At 37.9% G+C, this 20,543-nt stretch overlaps 1 protein-coding gene across 9 annotated transcripts in view; it reads left to right on the forward strand.

The window, feature by feature from the left end:
- The first annotated feature begins 1,077 nt into the window (after positions 1–1,077).
- Positions 1,078–20,543, forward strand: part of SUCO (SUN domain containing ossification factor) — a 48,504-nt gene continuing 29,038 nt past the window's right edge. For 7 of the 9 annotated variants that reach the window (XM_081120437.1, XM_081120442.1, XM_081120440.1 and 4 more), the window contains exons 1-7: positions 1,078–1,438; positions 12,888–13,002; positions 14,666–14,776; positions 17,024–17,175; positions 18,402–18,539; positions 18,766–18,916; positions 20,007–20,130. In XM_081120437.1, coding sequence (XP_080976563.1) covers positions 1,377–1,438; positions 12,888–13,002; positions 14,666–14,776; positions 17,024–17,175; positions 18,402–18,539; positions 18,766–18,916; positions 20,007–20,130 — 853 coding nt within the window. In that variant the 5' untranslated portion in view covers positions 1,078–1,376. Of the gene's footprint in view, positions 1,439–12,887; positions 13,003–14,665; positions 14,777–17,023; positions 17,176–18,401; positions 18,540–18,765; positions 18,917–20,006; positions 20,131–20,543 lie in introns of those variants that run through there. The other 2 variants (XM_081120444.1, XM_081120445.1) reach the window with 2 other exon arrangements.

The following is a 20,543-nucleotide window of genomic DNA, read 5'->3' on the forward strand; positions in this document are numbered from 1 at the left end:
GTCAAGAAGCGCTTGTTTGGGAAGAAAAGCAGTAAAGCACTTTGGAGTCCCGGGCAGTGTCCCTAAACTAGCTTCTGCCAGGTCTTTAGGGGCCTCAGGCATAAAAATCTGGGGTGGTCACAAGGTTCGTCACTCAAGATTGAGGAGCGGTCACATTTTTTTTGCCTGGCAGATGGCCTTGCCCGCTTTGGAGAACCCCAGGACTTGGAGCTCCCCGCCAGGGGCTGCAGTTTCCCTTTCAGACCTTCCGCGGCCCAGCCAGGCAGGGAGCCGGCGGAGCGGAGACCGGCGGAGGCGACCCTGCGGAGGAATCCGGAGGGCGGCGAAATCCCCCGGAGGCGGAGGAGCCGCAACAGACTCTCAGCCCCAACCAATCAGATGAGAGGAATGTTGGCACACCCCCTCCTTCCCGCCTACCAATCAGCACCTAGCTCGATGGCCCGGGCCCAGTTACACGTGAAAAGCGCTTTTTAAATTTTACTAGTTTAGGTTTTTTTCTCCACCGTCCTCCCAGGCCATCCCACAAACTGTGCCCAAAGAGGAAAACTGCGTGTAACAATTCCAAAGCTGGTCAGTCTTGCGGTGAGAAGCTAAGCTATAGACCTCTCCATCAACTCCGTGATTCCAAGAGGGGCTGGGAAAGGGAAAGGAAGGTGCCGGAGGGTAAACTACAACTCCCAAGAGGCCTTGCGCGGACTCGGCGCACCCTGGGCGAGGGGGCGGGCCATAGTAAGGAAGGAGGCTGAGGGTCACGGAGCTCCTCTCACGCCTACTTCCTGAAAGTAAGCCACTGATTGGGCGGGGCTTCAGGTGCGTCCGGCGGTGGCCTCGCCGGCTGTCGCGCTTTGTGTCCTCCCTCGGGCTCCGGCGCCGGAGACGTCGGAGGGGGCGTGGCCCGCGCGGGGCCTGGTTGGGGGCGGGCAGCGAGCGCCGCGGGACGTGGGTGACGCGGCTGCTTCCAGCTCAGCGGAGTGTGAGGTGTCGCGGCCCCGCCGGTGATTGGCTGTTGGCAGGCGAGTACGCTGCGGCCGTTGGTCGCGGGCAGGACGGAGGGAGAGCCGGGGCGGGCGGGGGGGATTCGGGGTGGCGGCGGCGGCGGCGGCGGCGGCGGCAGCTGGAGGAGGCGGGCGCGGACGAGCTGGCGGCCGCAGCAACAGCGGCAGACACCCGAGTCGTCCTGTGAAGCGGCCCCGTGGGCCCCTGGGAGAGGGCGGCCGGCACGCGGGCCGCGGTGGAGCCGCTCCCCCGGCGCCGCAGCCCTTCGGACTCTCGCTCCCATCCTCGCGCTCCTGCTTGGGCTCCTCCATCTTGGCCTCGGCAGTGGCGGCTGTCGGGAGGATGTGCCGCCTTCTGGCCGGGGGAAGAAGGAGGAGAAGATGAAGAAGTACCGGCGGGCCTTGGCCCTGGTCTCCTGCCTCTCTCTCTGTTCCCTCGTCTGGTGAGTAGCCTCGACCGCACTGGATTTTCCCCCGGGGGGGGGGTGGCGGAAGGAGAGAGCGGTGCAGGTCACACCCCCACATCATCTCGACTTTTAGGGTGCGGGTCCCCAAGGTCCCTAGGAAGCGACAAGCTGATTACTTAGCGACCCTCCCGCCGGCTGGCCTGGCAGCGCCCTGTGCGGAGGTTTTCAGGGTGTATTTTGGAATTTACAGACAGTGGGAGAGAAGGGTGCCTGACTGGAGGGGACCTCCAGGGTCGCCTTTGTGTTCAGTGACCCTGCCCCTTGGGGACGGCGGGCGTTGGGGCACGGTTGAGATAGGTGCTGGGTAAGTGGCTCTGTTCACTGCCAGCCGCTTGCTTTCCTAGTGCGGTGAGGGCATCAAGCGTGTCGGCTGTGATACGTTCCGGACGTGCGATTTTTAAAACGCGAGTTGTCCCGAGGGGCATTGTAATGTACACGCTGTAGTTCTGGCCACTTCTCGCAGTCTTTGGCGTCCAGTGCACTTGGGGCTGCTGCTCTTGGAAACTTCTGGGGACGTTATGAAAGCAGTTTTTCACTAAGGGGTAGGGGATGGGAAGCCGTTGGTTTAGAAGAGAGCGTGTCTTAGGTGTAGTGGGTGCAGTACTTTGTGGTGGTGTGTGGCTTGGGTAATGTCCCTTAGTAATGGGAGGACAAGCTCTGTATTTTGAAGGCGGGAAGACTGCCTTGTCTCTGAAGTTTATGGAGTTTTCTGTTAATTCCTGGCACATTTGTGGGGGTGTGTGTGTGTGTGTGTGTGTGTGTGTGTGTGTGTGTGTTTGAAGAGCAAAGAGAGCTTGTAGGTCGAAGGATTGCTATCATTGTACTTGGGAAAGTCATTCTTCCCTGCTAGGGAGTTTCTTCAGAGATGTGTGACACTTGCTGACTTAACAGGTGCTTCTTCATTAAAAGTGATTTGCTCTTTGTTAAAATTCAGATACACTAAGTTTCTGGTTTAGCTTATGTCTGCAAATCACCAGGAGAATTTTTATTTTTATGCCTGGACTACTGAATTCCAAAGACACTGAACTTGTAGACAGGTTCTTGCTCACATAAGATGGTACATAAATAAGAGGGAAAGAAAACATTTGCCTGGCTGAGGAATTTTTATTGGAAGGTTGATAGAAGTTTTAGAGAAAAAGAAATTTGGCTTCTTGTCTTTCATTCCAAACCCTCTTAATAAGACCAGTGTCATTCATCCCACTGCCCTTTGTACTGAGAAGTGCATGTAGAGGGTGAGTCCATTTACCCCATTTTATTTTATTTTTATTTTTAAATATGTTTTTATTGATTCAGAGAGGGAAAAGGAGAGGGAGAGAGAGATAGAAACATCAATGATGAGAGAGAATCATTGATCGGCTGCCTCCTGCACGCCCCCCCACTGGGGATTGAGCCCAATACCCAGGCATGTGACCTGACCAGGAATGGAACAGTGACCTCCCGGTTCAGAGGTCGAGTCTCTTAGATGGAGGCTCAACTACTGAGCCACGCTGGCCAAGCCACTTTCCACATTTTAAATTTAAATTTGTAGATGGGATACCAAAACTGTATTTCAAATCTACCTCCTACAACTTGGGGACTGTTTAGTTATTTGTAGATTACATCTTTTCTTTCCTCTTTCTCCTTGATCTTAACCCATCTTTAGACCATGTTAGTCTTCATTAGCACTTCCAGAAATGCCTCATGGACAAAGAGGTTTTTCATGTTTAAAATGCACCATTATCTGTGATTTCTATTTTAATTTGAAATATATTGGACATCTAACATTGTTTAAACTTAAGATGTAGATTTGATACATTTCTATATTGCAATATGATTGCCATTGTAGTGATAGCATCTCTATCATGTCACATGATTATCTTTGTGTGTGTGTGTAGTTGGAATAAAGATCTAGTCGCTTAGCAAGTTTGATGATTGTCATACAATATCATTGTCTATATTCACTGTACTGTGCATTAGATCTCCAGGACTTACCTACTAGTTGCAAGTTTGTACTCTTAGACATGATTTTAAAAAATTTTAATTGGGTGGTGGAGATGAAAGCAAGTATTATAATGTGATTTTTGAAATCGTTTGTGGATTTAAATTAACCATGCTTCTATTACTTTGTGTAATTTCTGGCTATCTTTTGCTTAAGCTAACCTCAATATGATTTCTCAACTTTACTCATTAGCAATAAAGAGGATATCATGACTGGTTAGAGGGGAAAAATCGGTTAGCCTAGTATTGAAGATAGTAGTCATAAAGTTCTTTAAAGTTTGTTGACTCCCACTGTGAAAAATGGATGTTGAGGGTTTAAGTCAAGAGTGAAGCTTACAAAACTTGAGCTTGAGAAACATTTCGGTTAGTATGTTTTGAGATTTGCTTCGACTGTCAAATTTAGAGACATTTTAATTATTATTTATGGAAGCCATTAAAAGGCATTAAAATAGGATATTTGGGCTTGAAATTTTTTTGGAAAGGTGGTGATGAGATTGGGGAAGAGGATTGGTGCATGGCAGTGATTCGCAAAGGGTATGCTGTGTCTTTTGAGACTCTTTTTCCTTGGGAAATTAAAATACTGAAATTACCCAACTGGAAGTCTAACTTTTGCACAGTTATTTCCCAACATCTCCATTCCCCCTTAACCCATATAGGTACCTAAAACCATTGTAGAATTAGACAAAAGTTTTGCAGAAGAGTTGGTAAGCTCCTCTTAGTAGCCAGTTTTGTTGTCTTCATCATTCATAAATTGTTCCAAAATTTGTGATAATAGATTAAGAAGAATATCTGTCTTTTCATACATTGTGATTGAAAGAAAATAGGGTGCTCATTAAGCAAAGGCACTGGTTTTGTTTTATTATCAGTTTTTGACCAAAATGACTTTAATATTATATTCACCCATTTCTCACAAGTTTCTCAGTATGTCAAAGAATTTCTGTTAATTTTTTCAAATTTCCAGGCAGTAATGTTAAAAAACAAAACAAAACAATACAAAAAACCCCATAATTTTCATTGTACTTTCTCACCTCTATGTTTCATGTAGGTGTCTTTCCTGAAATGCCTTTTTTTTTTGGAGGGGGCTTTGGGGAGGGTGTTACTTTACCACACTGCCCTAATTGAATGGCTGACATGTTTCTCTAGTAGGGGTTAGATTTGTGCTTATGTTTAAGAAGCATTTCCTCATTGCCCAGTTCAGTTCTTTCTTTTACCATGAAGTCGCTGATTACGGGGCTCTCCCTTTTCTAAGCTCTTATCAAAAACTGTCCCAATCCATAGAGAAAGAGCTCAGTAGATCACTGTGCTGACAACAGGGTAGTAAGTTCTCTGCCCTAGATGTGCCCAGTGTGTATGAGAAACAAATATAAACCGTTCATTTCAGTTCAGAGTTTTAAGTGCTCAGCTAGAGAGAAGCCTAAGGGCTGTGGGAATTTACAGGAGGGCCACAAACCCAGATTGTGGAAATCAGGAAAGTCCTAGTTTCTAACTAACTAGTACCTGCCCCAGGAAAAAGAATAATGATAAGAAATTAGTTAGGTTTTGAATGTTGGGGAGTGAGAGCAGGGGCAGGACATTGGTGGGAGAGGGAAACAGCATGAGCCAGAGACTAGGAAGCATGAGGCAGCATGGTATGTGTTCCAGGAACATACAAATGATTCTTTATCACTGAAGCATAAAGTGGGAGGCAGGGAGTGGCAGGAATTATGAAGCTGAGGGCTTGGACAGTAGCATTTTAGAGATTTTTAAATACCATTCAGGGAAGTTTGAATTTTGTTATGAGTCTATAAAAGATCTTAAGCAGGGGAGTGGTATCCTGAGATAATTCAGTATTCGTTTTTTTGGCAGCGGTGTGAAGGATTGAATTGCAGAGGTAATAAGGTAGGAATTAGGGAGCTCTGGGTAGGAGAAAGGGCTTGCGCTAAAGCAATCATAGCAGGGATGGAGAAATGGATCACATACATTTGAGGTAAACTAAACTGGAGAAGGTAAAAAAGGAGTAGTGTGGATGTTTTTCAGGTTTCTAACTTGAGGACTGGTGGATAGCAGCACCACATGGAGAGAGCAAGGATGTAGGAAGGAGGAGGAGGTTTGGAAAAGGAGGAGACTGTATTCAAGTTTGAATTTAGTTTTTGTTTTGTTTTCTTTTAGATATCTTGGTCAATAAAGGAAGAGAGACTCAACTTTTAAGTATGCTTAATTTATTTGAGCATTAATATAGGGTATTATTGAAGGGTTTTAAGGAATGGACTAGTTAGGAGGAGATGCTAAAAGCTAAAGATACAAGTTTTGGTAACCATCAGCTGAAAACCAGCTGAGATTTCCCAAGAAATGCATATAGAAAAGAGGGGCTGAGAAGAGGATGTTGGCAGTACCAAGATTTAAGTGGTGAGCAGGAGCAACGTATCAAAGGAGGCCCAGTGGAATCAGAGAGTTGAGTAGAAGTGTGTCATTTGACAAGCCAAGTAGAGGGTTTCAAGTGGTAGTGGCAAAGGTGCATGTAGCGGATAAATAATAAAAAGGTAAATTCTGCCACAGCTATACCAATTTGATAAGTGAAAGAAAATAGAAAGGCCAATAGTTGATAACAGCTAAGATTTGAGTGCATTGTTTCATTTTCCTCCTAATAATGACATTTTATAGTATTGGTATTGAGGCACACATGTTTTGTAATTTTCTAAGAACATACAACTTATAAACAAGGGACCTGGGATTACACTTGAGTCTCTTGACTGAAGTCCATGCCCCAGCCTGTACACTATAAAGCATCATGATTAGCACTTGTTGCCGCTATCTACATCATGCGGTAAACGCTGCTCCTCCTTTGTGATAGTTTACGTTACGCTATAACTAGCCTTGACTAATGCCATCAGTTCTTGAGTGAAGGGATCCATGTTATTTCCTCACCTTTCTTTTTGTTCATCTGCCGACTCAAGAGTATTAAGTATGAAATGCAGCAATACTGACCGAAAGATCCCAGGCTGTGGAGAGAGATCTAGGTTTGCAGTCACAAGTCAAGTGACTTTGGGCAAGTTAACTTCTGAGCTTTAGTGTCTTTATTTGTAAAAATTGGGATAATACTTTAATATAAAGGTCTTGGCAGATTAACAAACATGAGTGGCCTGGCAGGGCATGGCTCAGCAGCTGAGCATCGACTTAGGATCTAGGAAATCATGGTTCAATTCCCGGTCAAGGCACATGCCCGGGTTGGGGGCTTGATCCCCAGTCAGGGACGTACAGGAGGCAGCTGATCAGTGACGACTTTCTCATCATTGATGTTTCTATTTCTCTCCCCCTCTCCTTCTCCCTCCCTCTCTCATAAATCAATAAAGATATATTTAAAAATAAAAAACAAAATGACTTTTTCCTTCTGGAGACATCAGGTACTTAGGATTGGGTTGGTCATCCTCAGTTTATGGCACATTTTGTATAGATCCTCTTCTCTGCTCCACTTTACATCATTACTCTTTATCTTCTGTCTTTAGTTTCACTCCTATTTTTCTCCCATTTAGGCATTTACTCTAGAATATATTTGATGTGTTTTCCAGTCAACCTTCATGTATTTATTCAGATGTGTATTTCCTTCCAAAATAATAATATTTTGTTTATGGGTTTGGAATTTACATAAATGGTAGTGCTATTGTGATCTCATTCTTTTTCCCCACTTTTTCTACTTAACACTTTTTTACTCACTTTAGTTACTGGAATCATTAAAATGAATTCTAGTAGATACCTTCAGGAAGGCCGCATATCATTCATACAGTCTGTGGATATTTAATCAGCACTGTGTGTAGGCTGTTTCTAAAGAGAGACTTTATGCCAAGGAATGTGTTTGGGAGTATTCTGTTCCAATTCCCTGTCTTTTGCTATCCCAGTACTGTAGTCTAATTAGAATGGTTTTGTAACAAATTTAATCATCTGCCAAGGTGAACCACATGCCTTTAGGCTTTCTGGTTAATTTGGTTATTCTTGGGCCACTTTTTTTCCATATTGTATTTAGAACAATAGGATCCTTCAGGTATTTTGATAGGACTTATATTTGAGTGATGAATTACTTTGGAGAGAATTACTGTCTTTACATTGCTGTCACCAGCATTCCATCTGTGTACATACTAGGTCTTCATTTATTTATCTCCATTTTATGATCATTACCAGAGTTATAAATGGTTGTGATTGCTAGGGAGGAAAATACTTTGTTGTTTCATATATTTTTAAATTAAGACAACTGTATATAGTTGGGGATCAGTTTTGACAGATGCTTACATCTGTCTAACCTACACCCCATCAAGATACAAAACATTTCCATTACCCCAGAATGTTCTCTCATGTTCCATTCTAGCAAATCCCCCAAAACCCAAAAAGTGATTTGTTTTCTATCACCATGGATTAATTTTGCTAATTCTGGAACTTCACCTAAATGGAATTATGCAGTATTTATTCTTGTATCTGGCTTCTTTCACTCAGGGTAAAGTTTCCAAGATTTATCCATGTTGTTTCATTCATCAGTAATTTGTTCCTTTTTATTGTGAGTGGTAATATGTTGTATAAATATACTATAGTGTGTTTATTCTCCTGTTGTTGGACATCTTGGCTGCTTCCAGTTTTTGTCTATTAGGAGTAAAAGCTTCTGTGGATATTTTTGTACAAGGCTTTTTATGGACTGTTTTCATTTCTCATTCCACCTAACAGTGGAATTGCTCGTGCTGAAACAGATGGATATTGTGTGCTTCTTCTAGATGTATTACCCAGAGAAAGACACAGATCACTTATGAAGGATTCTGGCCAGGAATACATAATCTGAATCTGGTCATGGTGAAACATCATGAGGAACCTCAAATAAGGGTCACATTATTTAAAAATAAAAGGACTGTTCTTCAAAAATGTCAGTGCTTCATAAGATAAAGGCCATGAACTATTCTAGGTTAAAGAAGGCTGATGACAAATGCTGGACAAGACCTTAGATGCAGTTGTACTTGAGGTGGTGGGTGGGGATGCTATAAGAACATTATTGAGCTAAGTGACAAAATTGCATACAGACGATGAAGCACTGTGTCAGTATAACATTTACTGAAGTTGATAACTGTACTGTGTTTATGTAAGAGAGTACCCTCATTCTGTGGAAATACATACTAATATGTTTAGAAAGAAATTACATGGGGGGAGAGAGGGGGAGCAAGCGTGCATACCATGAGCAAATGGCAAATGATGGAACAAATGGGTAAAAGGTTAACAAGAGGTTGATACAGGTAAAGAGTTTGTGGATGTTCTTTGTACTATACTGGCAATTCTTCTGAAAATTTGAAACTATTTCCAAATTAAAAAAACACACGTGGCTTGGGATTTCCCCCTTTTCTTTGTGAGCTGTTGATTAAGCCACTGAAATTTCTTTAATTATCATTAGTTTATTCCACTTTTTGTATACTTTGCACCAATTGTGCTTTCCTAGAAACATCTATTTTTTCTGAGTTCTAAAATATATTGATATATATAGTTTGTAGTATTTTATAATTTAAAAAATCTGTTTTGTCTGTAGTTATTTAATGTTTTTATACCGTAGTTTAATTGACGTCAGCATCTCTCCTTAATTGGTTTTGTCTTTTTAATATTTTCTTCAGAGGACCAACTTTGGTTTTCTTAATCTTCTTTGCCTTTTTTTTGTCCTCTATTTCAGTGATTTCTGTCCTTTTAGCCTTTCTTTTTTCTTTGGATTTACAGCGTGTCTTGTATCTTTTTGAGTTGAAAGATTAGCTCTTTTGTTTTTAGAGCTTGTCTTCAGTTGCCTTCAAAAGCATAGTTTTCCTGTCGTTCTTTTATCTGCATCCCACCACTTCTGATCTGTAGGTCTTCAGCTGTAATATTTCATGACGTTCCTTACTGTTTCCTCTAACTGAACAATTACTCTGCTGCGTAATATTTTTGCGAGGCTTAGAATGTTGTTAGCCATCTTTCTGTTCAAATGTTGCAGTGTGGTTGGATAGTACAGTTTATTAGATCTTGACTTTTGGAATTTGAGTCTTCTTTTTGAAGCTTTAGTAGATGGTCAGTATTTGGGAAATATTCCATGTGTTTGAAGAGAATGTTAATTTGAATTTGTTGTAAAGTTCTGTATATTTAATCAAGCTTGTTCTTATATATAATATAAATCTCATCTTTTCTTAGGTTTTTATCCATTATTTTATAAGACGTAATTTAAAATAGGCAACCATAATTTTTTTTTTTTTAAATATATCTTTATTGATTTCAGAGAGAGGGAAGGAGAGGGAGAGAGAGAGATAGAAACATCAGTGATGAGAGAGTCATTGATTGAGCCCACAACCCGGGCATGTGCCCTGACCAGGAATTGAACCCTGATCGCCTGGATCCTAGGTCGACGCTCAACCGCTGAGCGGCAACCATGATTTTTTACTATTTTCTTTCCACCTTATCTTTGACAGTATTTTTACATACTTTGAAGTGATTTTGTTAGGTGCATATGTATTTATAATTATTATATCTTTTTACTAGTAGAAAATCCTTCCTCTTAGTGTTTTTCAATTAAATTCAATTTTGCCTACTTAATTAAAATTGCTGTTTAATGTTTTGTCAATATAACTTTACTCAAATTTTTAGTGAGTTGAAAATTATCATAACATTTTCTAACAAGGCTCTGTATGTAACATAATATATGGTACCTATTAGGTAGTCTTAATTGCTTATATAGTTTCTTCTATATAACTCAAAGGTAAACAGTATTGACTCATTTGAAAGTTTGACGGACTCCAGTTTAGTTTTGTCTCCTACCCCACAATTAATTGGCTCATTTATATACTAGCATATTCTTTATTGCACAATAACGTGTCCTGAAATTTATTGCTTTATTTGCTAGATTTCTTTGATAAGATTATAAAGAGTAATTGTTAAAGACAGCTTGTTCAATATTTCTGTGTTAGCCAGATGTAAAATGCTATCATTCTGAGGCATTAATGTCGTTAAAAAATGGCATTTCCACATTAAAGAATGCTATCTCCCAGTGAAGCCTTTCTTGGCACTTCAAGGCTTAATTTAGTTGCTATATTCTCTAGAAAAAATTTCCTGAGTCCTTCTCCTGTTCCCTTTGGTAAGAACTAATTGATACCCCTTCTATCCTAACACTTAAACCTTAATGATTATTTTTAGAAACATATAGTTAGAACACATCCTTTAAAACATCATACTGTCTGGCAATATTAGATTCTAGGTTGCCACTACAAGAAAAACTTCAGTCACTACACATTCAAGTTGAAAACCTTCCTTCAAGAAAAAAACTATATAGGTGTAATTTCTAAAATGAAAGCAGTCAAGTTTAAGATTGAAGTCCCTAAAGTATGCCTTTGGAACCTAGGCATTTCTTTTATTTGGTGTCATTCATTCCTTCTATACCTGTAGCATTTTTTTAATCTAGTAACTATTAGAGGTTTTGTGGAAATTATAGATAAATAACAAGTTTTTCTTATTAAAATAGATGAGTGAATACTTGTGTAGTCTCTTAATATATGTTAGGCATATTTCTTGGAGAGAGAATATATTTAAGACATTCTATAGTTTCACTTATAAATAAAAGTGAACACATTTTTGAAGACATTTCTATGAAGGTTTTTCTATGTACAGGGCTCCAACCTAACTACCTACCTACTGATTTAAATTCTTCAATACAACTCGGTTCATGTCAAGGCCAGAACACAACATTCAACAATATAATCAAGTAAATGGCCCTAGAAATCATGTGCAAATAGAAATCTCCAAAATGGGTTTTTAAATTCACCGTTCATTCAATGTTGTAGAAATTATAGGACCGGAATTACAAAATTTGAATGTCAGAGAAATTTTATAATATCTCTGTATGTGATCAGCAGATGAGCAGATAAAAGACAAATTAGTGATAGCTCAATGGTAAAATTAACTTGAAGCAGTTTATATCAGTGTGTGATTCGCATTGAAGCCTGTGCCCAGGCAGAAACACCTGTTTTTATTCCTTCTCTTAGAATCTAAATTGTTTTTGTTTTAATAAGTATTATAATTCCTAATATTGTGTCTTTATTCTGTGGTGTCCACAGTTCTCCGTGCTTTTGCATTGAATCCTCAAAACAGTCCAACAAAATAGCTAATATTATTTTGAAGAAATAGGTACAGAGAAATAAATATTTGTTTAATGAACTTGCCAAAGATCATACAGACTTTCTGACTCTAGTTCTTATTCTCTTAACCATCGCTCTAGGCCAGTTAGCAAATTGTCATGGCTGAATGTATCTTCTTGTTAAAAGATGAACCTCTGCAAATTCTTGCCATACACTGGCATTATTGTGACCTCCTAAAGGAATGGAAAGATTTTCACTACTATATCTCTTCTGTGAAGTTTTATCTTTTTTCCTCCATTAATAGTGATTTTGAGTACCAAATTCATCCCCAGTGGTTATGACTTGAAACCTTGCCTGTAAATTGTAGTAGTAATTGTAATGTCACATCGTAACATAGCTGATGTGGTGGTAATTCATTTGCTTATATTCGTTTTGAGGTACTTCAGGAAATATTTGAATAAAAGAGGCCATGAAAGATAGCCATGCTCACACTAGGCATGTTCTTTCTTGAAATGCTATTCCAACTTAAATTTTATTTTTATTTCTACCTCCCATCAGACCCTAATAATTATTTGCTTCAGACCAGAGCTTTTGGAGTTTTTGATGGTTAAAGGTCTTGAAGTTATGTGGCAATTTCTGCTCTTGGGTAGATTTTTTTATATTAAGGTCATTCTAACTTTATATCAGCTGAAATTTGATCTGATTACTTTTATTTTTATGGAATTTGTTAATGGACTTCTGAATATCTACTCGATCATAATAATGATATTTTTTGCTGTTTTTTTAGAGACTTTTTTATTGTTTTCTTCAGAAGTTCTGTGTCTATTTCATAAGTAGTATTAACCTATGGTATTCATTTGTGTGTGCTATTTCTGTTATTTTCTGATGTCACTGTTATGTTCCTCATATAAACCCAATATGCTTTGAAATAGTTTAGGTAGCTTTAGAGTTACTTGGTCTTAACTATTTGGTAGAATTTAGAGTATCATTGGCATCTGGTGCTTCCTGAGGTTAGTTAGCTCTTTGACACCTTTCTCTGTTCCTTCTGTGATAATCACCAAATACTCCGTTTGTGAAGTCTTTCTGTTTTACCTTCATGAAATTCGTAATCCCTTACTTGGAATGCTGATAATAGTCTGTGTTTTTCCTAGGGCATTAAATAAAAAACCCTTGTCTTACGTACATTTGTCTTCATCATTAAATTAAGTTCTTAAGGGCCTTAGATAGGAACCATCCTTGGGTTTATTGACCCAAATTCTAGCCCATAGAAGGGAATATGTTGGCGTAACACCTTTTACACCTTTCCTCCTCCTCCTTTTTTTTTTCTGGTGGCGGTGATCACGGTGGATGTTTTACAGGCTTCCCAGTTGGCATGTGTGTTGTAAAGAGAGTTCTTCAGCTTCAGCTTCATCATATTACTCTCAAGATGACAGTTGCGCACTAGAAAACGAAGATGTACAATTCCAGAAAAAGGTACTTCAAATAAAGTTGACGATGTAATCTGTGTGCCAGCTGTCTAAGACTTCCTCAAAACATTCAGAATAAAAGTAATTTCAGAAGTCCTGTGACATAATTTCTGATGGAGATTTGTAATTCTTTCTTGCTATAATCTGAGGAGTTACATGGGAAATTCTGAAATTACGCTACCTCTGCAATATTTATATATTTATTCTCATTGCTTATATTTGGAATGTCAGGACATCCTTAGTCCTACAGGAGGGAGAAAGATAGTACCTATTCAGGGAACTGAAAATTAGTGGCTTGCTTTTTAATGCTCTAAATAGTTACAGAGTTTCTAAAGAAACCCAAGTCTCATCAGTTAAAAACTACTAGAAATGAGGATTATAGGGAGAGTCTGCAATCAGTGGCTATGTAGTTTGTTTTATATAATTGAGTGGGATGAAGAGACAGAGTTCAAGAAACCTGATGGTCTCTAAATTATTATTTTATCATTTTAAATGATAAAAGGTGAGTATTGACTAGATTTGGTCCCCCTCACCCTCAGAATTAATGTACTTATTTTAAAATACAGAAGGAATTGATATTGACTATAAAATATATTTATATCCTATTCCCCTCCCCAGAGGAACCACAATTTACTCTTTCTTGGGAAAATGTTGAGACCATTTTTTTAGGTATAGATATACTGTTATGTAGCAGACAAATTAATAAGTTTTAGTTTTATTAAAATGTTATAAATATTCTACAGGCAGACTTCCCCCTCTCCCCTCATAATATCTCATAAACACCTTTTCATATTGCTATATTCTTCTGAATGGCTGCATTTTTATTTCATTATATAGATACATCATAATTTATTAAATGTACCTTTATTGACATACTTGCTTTGTGTCTCTGCTGTGTGTGTATGTGTTTGTGTATACATTTGTGTGTGTGAACACACATAATTATGTTGCTTGGGGTTTTTTTGGCATGATATTTAGAGTGGATTATTTAAATTCTGAGTTACGTAGAATATATTTCTTGGATGGAACATTTAAAATTTTGAATACGGTTGCTGAATATTTCTCCAAAAAGAGTATAATTTTTTTCTTTCATCCACAATCTATAAGACTTAGATCTAATCTCTTCTTTGATGAGAAATTTGAAAACGAAATGTTGTAAGAATGAATTTAAGCAGAGCATTAAGGGGGAAAACATACTTTCAGCAAACATTTAGGTACATATTATGTCCTATATAGGCTTAAACAGAGATGAATGTGAATTTTGCTTTTGTGACACTTGTATTCTAGAAGATACATTTAAAGACATAAAGGTATCTGAAATCCTAGCTTGAAAACGAGTGTCAAAAGAGAGATGACACAACTATAAATTCATTCATTTATCAGATATTTACTGTGTGCCCAGCACATAGGGGTGGTAGGCTTAAAGTGCTTATTAAGAAGTCAAATGAGGTTTGTGACCTCATTTAGTGTACATATTAGTTGTAGTGGCAAGGAAGGGAATGCAGGAATATAGATGATAACATGTAAACAAATAAAAGTAATTCGAGTCAAATGTGTACAAGACAGTGTTTGGGTTGTAAAGTATAGCAAGAGATGGTCTTTAATATTGCTTCAGGGCTGTTTTGTGAAACAATTTTTATCAGTTAGCCTTTTCGTTTGTTGCAATATAGGATGAACGAGAGGGACCTGTCAATGCTGAATTATCGGGAAAAGTGGGTTCAAACTTACCTATTCCTCCAGAAGAACATAAATTAAAAGATGACTACGTCGTGGATGTACAAGTAAGCTATGTTGCTTTGACTTTTAATGATATGCCTTTTCTAACTACTTCATAAGATCAGAAACCTCTGGTCATCAAGTCGTGTATTGATACTTTTTCTTTTTGAAGTACCATACAACTGGCCTTGATACTATTCACCTGCTGAGAGTACTGCTTTTGAGAAAATGCACAATTGCTAATTGAATGATAAATGAGACCATTTTCTCTGTAGTAAAAGTTTGGGTGTAAGTTCTCATTTCTTAGGTTTTATTTTGGCTCACTATAATGTATCTTGTTTCTTCATATTTTCAGGGGCCAGGAAGTGTTTTCTTAAAACAAAAGAAAGTGTTTGTATGTAGAATACAGTATTTTGATAACAAAGTTTTATCACTTTTGTGGATTGTGAATTAATAAATAGGAGGTTAAAGTGTATCCCCTTTTTTCTCATATTATGTCCCAAATATTATTTTTCATTTTGTACACCAGATTTTTTGAAAGATATTAAAGGCTAGACCAGAATGTAAGCTGGCCAGAATGCTGAAGCATCTGGAGATGTTTGAGCTGGACGAAGGACTAAGGAAAAACACATTAACAAAAATAAATTTAGCTCAAAATAAGGGAGAATTCTCTTTTTTAAAATTCAGCTAGAGCTATTTTATGACTTAATTGGGTTATCTAAGGAGATATAGTGAATATATAGTGAGCTTTGTATTGTTGGATTCTGGGAGACATTTGTCAAAGATTTTTTTTTTTTTAAAATATATCTTTATTGACTTCAGAGAGAGGCAAGGTGGGGGAGAGAGTGAGATAGAAACATCAATGATGAAAGAGTCATTGATCGGCTGCAGCCCACAACCTGGGCATGTGCCCTGACCAGGAATCGGACCCCGATCGCCTGGATCCTAGGTCGATGCTCAACCGCTGAGCCATGCCTGGCTGGGCTGTCAAAGATTTGTGCCTAAGAGTAAGAGAAAAGTGATCATTGTAACCCTTCTAATTACATGACCATCCTGAACAGTCCTACTGCTGTTCATTTTCTAGAGTTTTTCATCATGGCATACTGTTGCTCAAACACTTTGAAGTGCTTATTGCATCTTAAAGACCTGCGCTGTTTAGTACAATGGCCACAAGCTACATCTGGCTGTTGCGTCCTGAATATGCAGCTAATCCAGATCAAGATTTGCTATAATTATAAAACACACGTCAGATTTTATTTGTAAAAGAACATAAAAATGTAAAATACCTCAGTTTTTTACATTAAGTACATGTTGAAATGATAATGCAATATTTATTAACAAGGTAATAATCCTTTTTCCTAAGCTTCCACCATAAAATGCAAATTATTTGCATCTCTTTGTGAATTTTTCATTTCAGTGTAAATAATTCTCCAAATGCTCACACTTTGTGTTCTGACTATGCCTTGTGTTTTCTTCCTGCTTGCATATTGGCCCTCCTTCAGAATCCTAGTCGTTCTAGCCCATAGTCTCTTTTCTCTGAACTGACATAAGTACCTCTCACTTGATACTCATTTAGTAGGCATTAAATGTCTACTGTGTGCTAAGTGCTGGGACCATGAAGATCAAGAGAATATAGTCCTTACTCAAGGTGTTTATAGTAGAGTTGAGGAAGAAGAAATGTAAATAAGAGTTCTTATAGATGCTGTGATAAAAGTGTAAGGGAACAGTGGAGCCTAGAGGAAGAGAGGTTGTTAATTCTGGCCATGGGGGAGGAGGTGCTGATAGGGATTTTGAGACACAAGTAGGTATTAAGTAGATTTCAGGCTGTGTTTGGGAGGGGCAAATGGCCCAGAGCACCCACGACTGAAGGAGCAGCAAGATTCTTGAGTGGCCTTCTAATGTTACTTTTACATACCTTGTGTTGTTATTTATTGATATTCATTCTCTTCTGAACTGCTCAGCGGCAAGCACTGTGTGTTGTATTATTTTGTATATTTACATAGGATTTCTATGTTACTACTAGGATTAATTAATTATAATAAGAGGGAAATATTTATAGGTCCAAAAAAGGAAATAGGAAAGAAAAAAGACAAGCTCCTTTGTCCTAGTTTACTAAGTGCCATGAAAAATGTGTAGAGCTTCTATTTTAATATGAACTATATTAGGGTGGAAATACTGGAAGAAAGGATTTTCACATTTTTAGTGAAAATTCTTTATATTGTCACTTTAGAGGCAAACTTTTTATATAGTCCTGTTCAGCTAAAGAGATAATTTATCAATCTCAACTTTTCATGTAACTTTCTTTCAAACAGAGTACGGAGTCGAAAACGCTAAGTCTGCCTGTGACTGAGACACTCTCGGTGGTTGATCTACAGGAAGATTCTTCCAGTACAGTGGGCAGTGAAAACATTGAAAATATTTCCACTTCATCTACCTCAGAGATCATTCCAATCTCAAAACTTGAGTAAGTCATTAGAAAGAAAGAAAAAGAAAAAAAAAAATCTCATTAGATAATGATAAAAAAATTTCTTTTTAGAATCATTCAGCTTGCTACTCACATCTGAAGGTTAGGCTATATAGCATACCTAAGTTATAATGCCTGTGTTTTGTGTTTTTATTATTTTTAAATGTAATGATCTTACAGTATAATAATTATTTATTTTGCTGCCTAACTTAGTGAAACTGATGAGATCCCAACTTCACAGTTTCTGTATTTAGGTAAAGTGAGGTTTTAGTTATTTAAGAAACATAATACTTGAATAATCTTTTCTGTAATTATCAAAAATTCAAATGTCAAATTAGTCATTGCATTAAGTATCACTGGCATTCCATATATAGTTATGTGTTATGTGTGAATAGCTACCTTTTTCAAATTTGATAATAAATATTCAGAACACTTAATTTAGAAAACATAGTATGTACTCCTGCTAGCTCCTTTGAGCAACAGTAAAAGAACAAAATAAAATTTCCTTAATACTACATTAAGCATATACTTTATCAAATGAGTTACTATATATACCGTGCATAGAACAAAATCTGGTACATAGTAAGAATATATGTGTTAGGTAATATCATTATTATTATCACTACTATTTTTTTAATCACAAGCACTTTTTAAGAAACACCTATTCTCCTCAAGAATGTAAGGGCTGGGTTGAAGGAACTGTACACAGAAATGTTCTGGTTACCATTTAGGAATTTGTCCCAGTAAGGGACAAAGGAACAGAAGACACACTTAGTATTTAAAAATTTTAAATATTAAATGCTTATTCCAGCCTGGCCGGGCGTGGCTCAGCGGTTGAGCATCGACCTCAGATCCAGGCGATTGGGGTTCGATTCCTGGTCAGGGCACATGCCCGGGTTGCAGGCTCGATCAATGACTCTCTCATCATTGATGTTTCTCTCTCTCTCTCTCCCTCTCCTTTCCTCTCTCTGAGATCAATAAAGTTATATTTTTAAAAAAAAAATGCTTATTCCAGAAAGAATTTAAGGCTTGATACTATAGATCTGAACAGTGCCTTATTTTCTTGTTATATTGAACATGACTTTTTAGTGAAATATAAGTGATACAGGGAAAAGTATTCTTCTCTGGCTTAGATTATGTTTTGGAAATCACTGATACCATTTTTAACTTATTTTACATTATGTTAATTAAATTATCAGCTTGTTGTTTTTTGTTCCTACTTTTAGTGAAATAGAAAAATCTGGTACTATTCCTATAGCCAAGCCACATGAAACTGAGCAACCTGAAACTGACTGTGAAGTTGGTGAAGCCCTTGATGCCAGTGCTCCCACTGACCAGCCTTCCTTTGTCGGTCCCCATGAAAGGTAGGTGTGAGCAGCGGTTGCCTTTGTGCGATTCTGTAGTAACTGCAGTGTCATGTTTGAGTGGACTTGGGTGGATGCTTAATTCCACTTTCTGATGGAGAGAAAGCTGATCCCCTTTGTGCTCCTTTCTCAGTTTACTTTGTACATGATAATTATAACAGTTTAGGTTGTATACATTTGTTATTCAGCTAAAATTTATTTAAATGTGTCTTCTTGTTTCAAATAGCCTTGTTGGCCAGCATATAGAAAATGTATCATCTTCACATGGCAAAGGAAAGATAACAAAATCAGAATATGCATCCAAAGTTTCAGCAAGTGATCAGGGCAGTGGTGATCCAAAATCTTCACTGAATGCTTCAGATAATTTAAAAAATGAGGTAGGTATTATACCTTGTACTTTCTCCTACTTTGTTATACAGTGCATTTTTGTTATTAACTAACCTTGTAATTTGCCAACAGTATTTGCCGTAAAATTGGGGTTAAGTAGTTAATGTGGAGATGAAGTGAGCTGTGCTCCCTGAGAGAAAGTGGTTACGTCGTGTTACTGTTGCCAGTACATTGTTTATGTATAAAGTTGTTCCTCCTATGAACTCTCTTTGGTTATATGTAATTAAATGGTTTTCTGCCACTATTACATCTTTGATATCAGATACATAAAGTCCTTATTAAGTAGGTTCTAGAGAGCTATATAGAATTAGCTGTGACTATTAAATTTAAGTATCTTCAGAATATTAGTTTAACTCAGTAATATAATGTTAAATTTAGGCTCTTCAACAAAGGTATGTTTTACCTTTCATTATTTGTATGCAAAATACTAGACTGGCTTATAAGGAAGAGCATGATTGTTGCCGTAAAGACAGGGCTCATCCCAGTGTGGCAGTTTTCTTTCCTTTCTCCTTCTGAGTTCTACTTTGTCTTCAGATAGAGGCCAGTACAAAATTTCTTAAAGAAATGTTGACGAGAAGTCTAGGCTCCCTTCGGGTAAGAAGTAACGAAGTAGAAGAGATGAAGGCCCCTCCACGAACTTAACAGAAACAGAACACATGGAACCAAAGAGTAGCTCAAAGTACTTGATGCCACATCCACATCTGTGCCCTTTCAGTTTGGGTCTCCTGTTCTCCACCTTCTCTTTTGCATATTTTCAGTGAATTTACACTCACAACTAACTACACTTCATTCTGGAGATGTCTGCTGTTTCTTTGGAGCTTCTTAAAAGTATAGGGGCTATATTTTAAGCAATAATAAAATTAAAAAAAAAAAAAGTATGGGGCTCAGAATTTCATAGTCTGACATGTTGAAGGAATGAATGTTCCCAGTGAAACCAAATCAAGACACATTACAGTTCAGTTGTCACATACTACAGCCAGAAATAAAATTAGAAACTCATTACAATAATGTCCTCTTTGGAACTAAATTGCAAAGAATACCTTTATATTCTGTGAAAGTTGAAATCTTTGTTTCTTTCAGAGTTCTGATTATACAAAACCAGAAGATATTGACCCTGCATCTGTAACAAGTCCCAAAGACCCAGAAGATATACCAACATTTGATGAATGGAAGAAAAAAGTTATGGAAGTAGAAAAAGAAAAAAGTAAGATAGCACTGTGATTCCTTTTTTCTTCTCTTTTTAAAGGAACTGGTTTAAATATGCTTCTCTCTCTTTAATTTGTAAAATAAAATAAAACTTTGAAAACTTTTTAAAGGTAAAACTTACCAAGATGCTATTAATTACCCATATGTAATTTACCTATGTAAGATTTTAATCCTAATTAAAATCCATTCTTGTAAATTAAATTACTCAGTGAGGATAAAATAAGGTGATTTTCATCTCAGTTTATAAGAGGAAAATTGAGGCCTGGAAAGTTCTGAGTCATAAAGCTTTAAACTGTAAATACAGTTTACTAAAGTTAGTAACACTTTCTTTTTGCTTTTGTAGACTAGTTTTCACAGTTAAGAATTCTTAATATTGGGGCTAGAGATAGAGGATAGCGTTCATCCTTAATA

Source organism: Miniopterus schreibersii (genome assembly GCF_964146895.1).
Source record: "Miniopterus schreibersii genome assembly, chromosome: 19".
Classification (NCBI taxonomy): domain Eukaryota; kingdom Metazoa; phylum Chordata; class Mammalia; order Chiroptera; family Miniopteridae; genus Miniopterus; species Miniopterus schreibersii.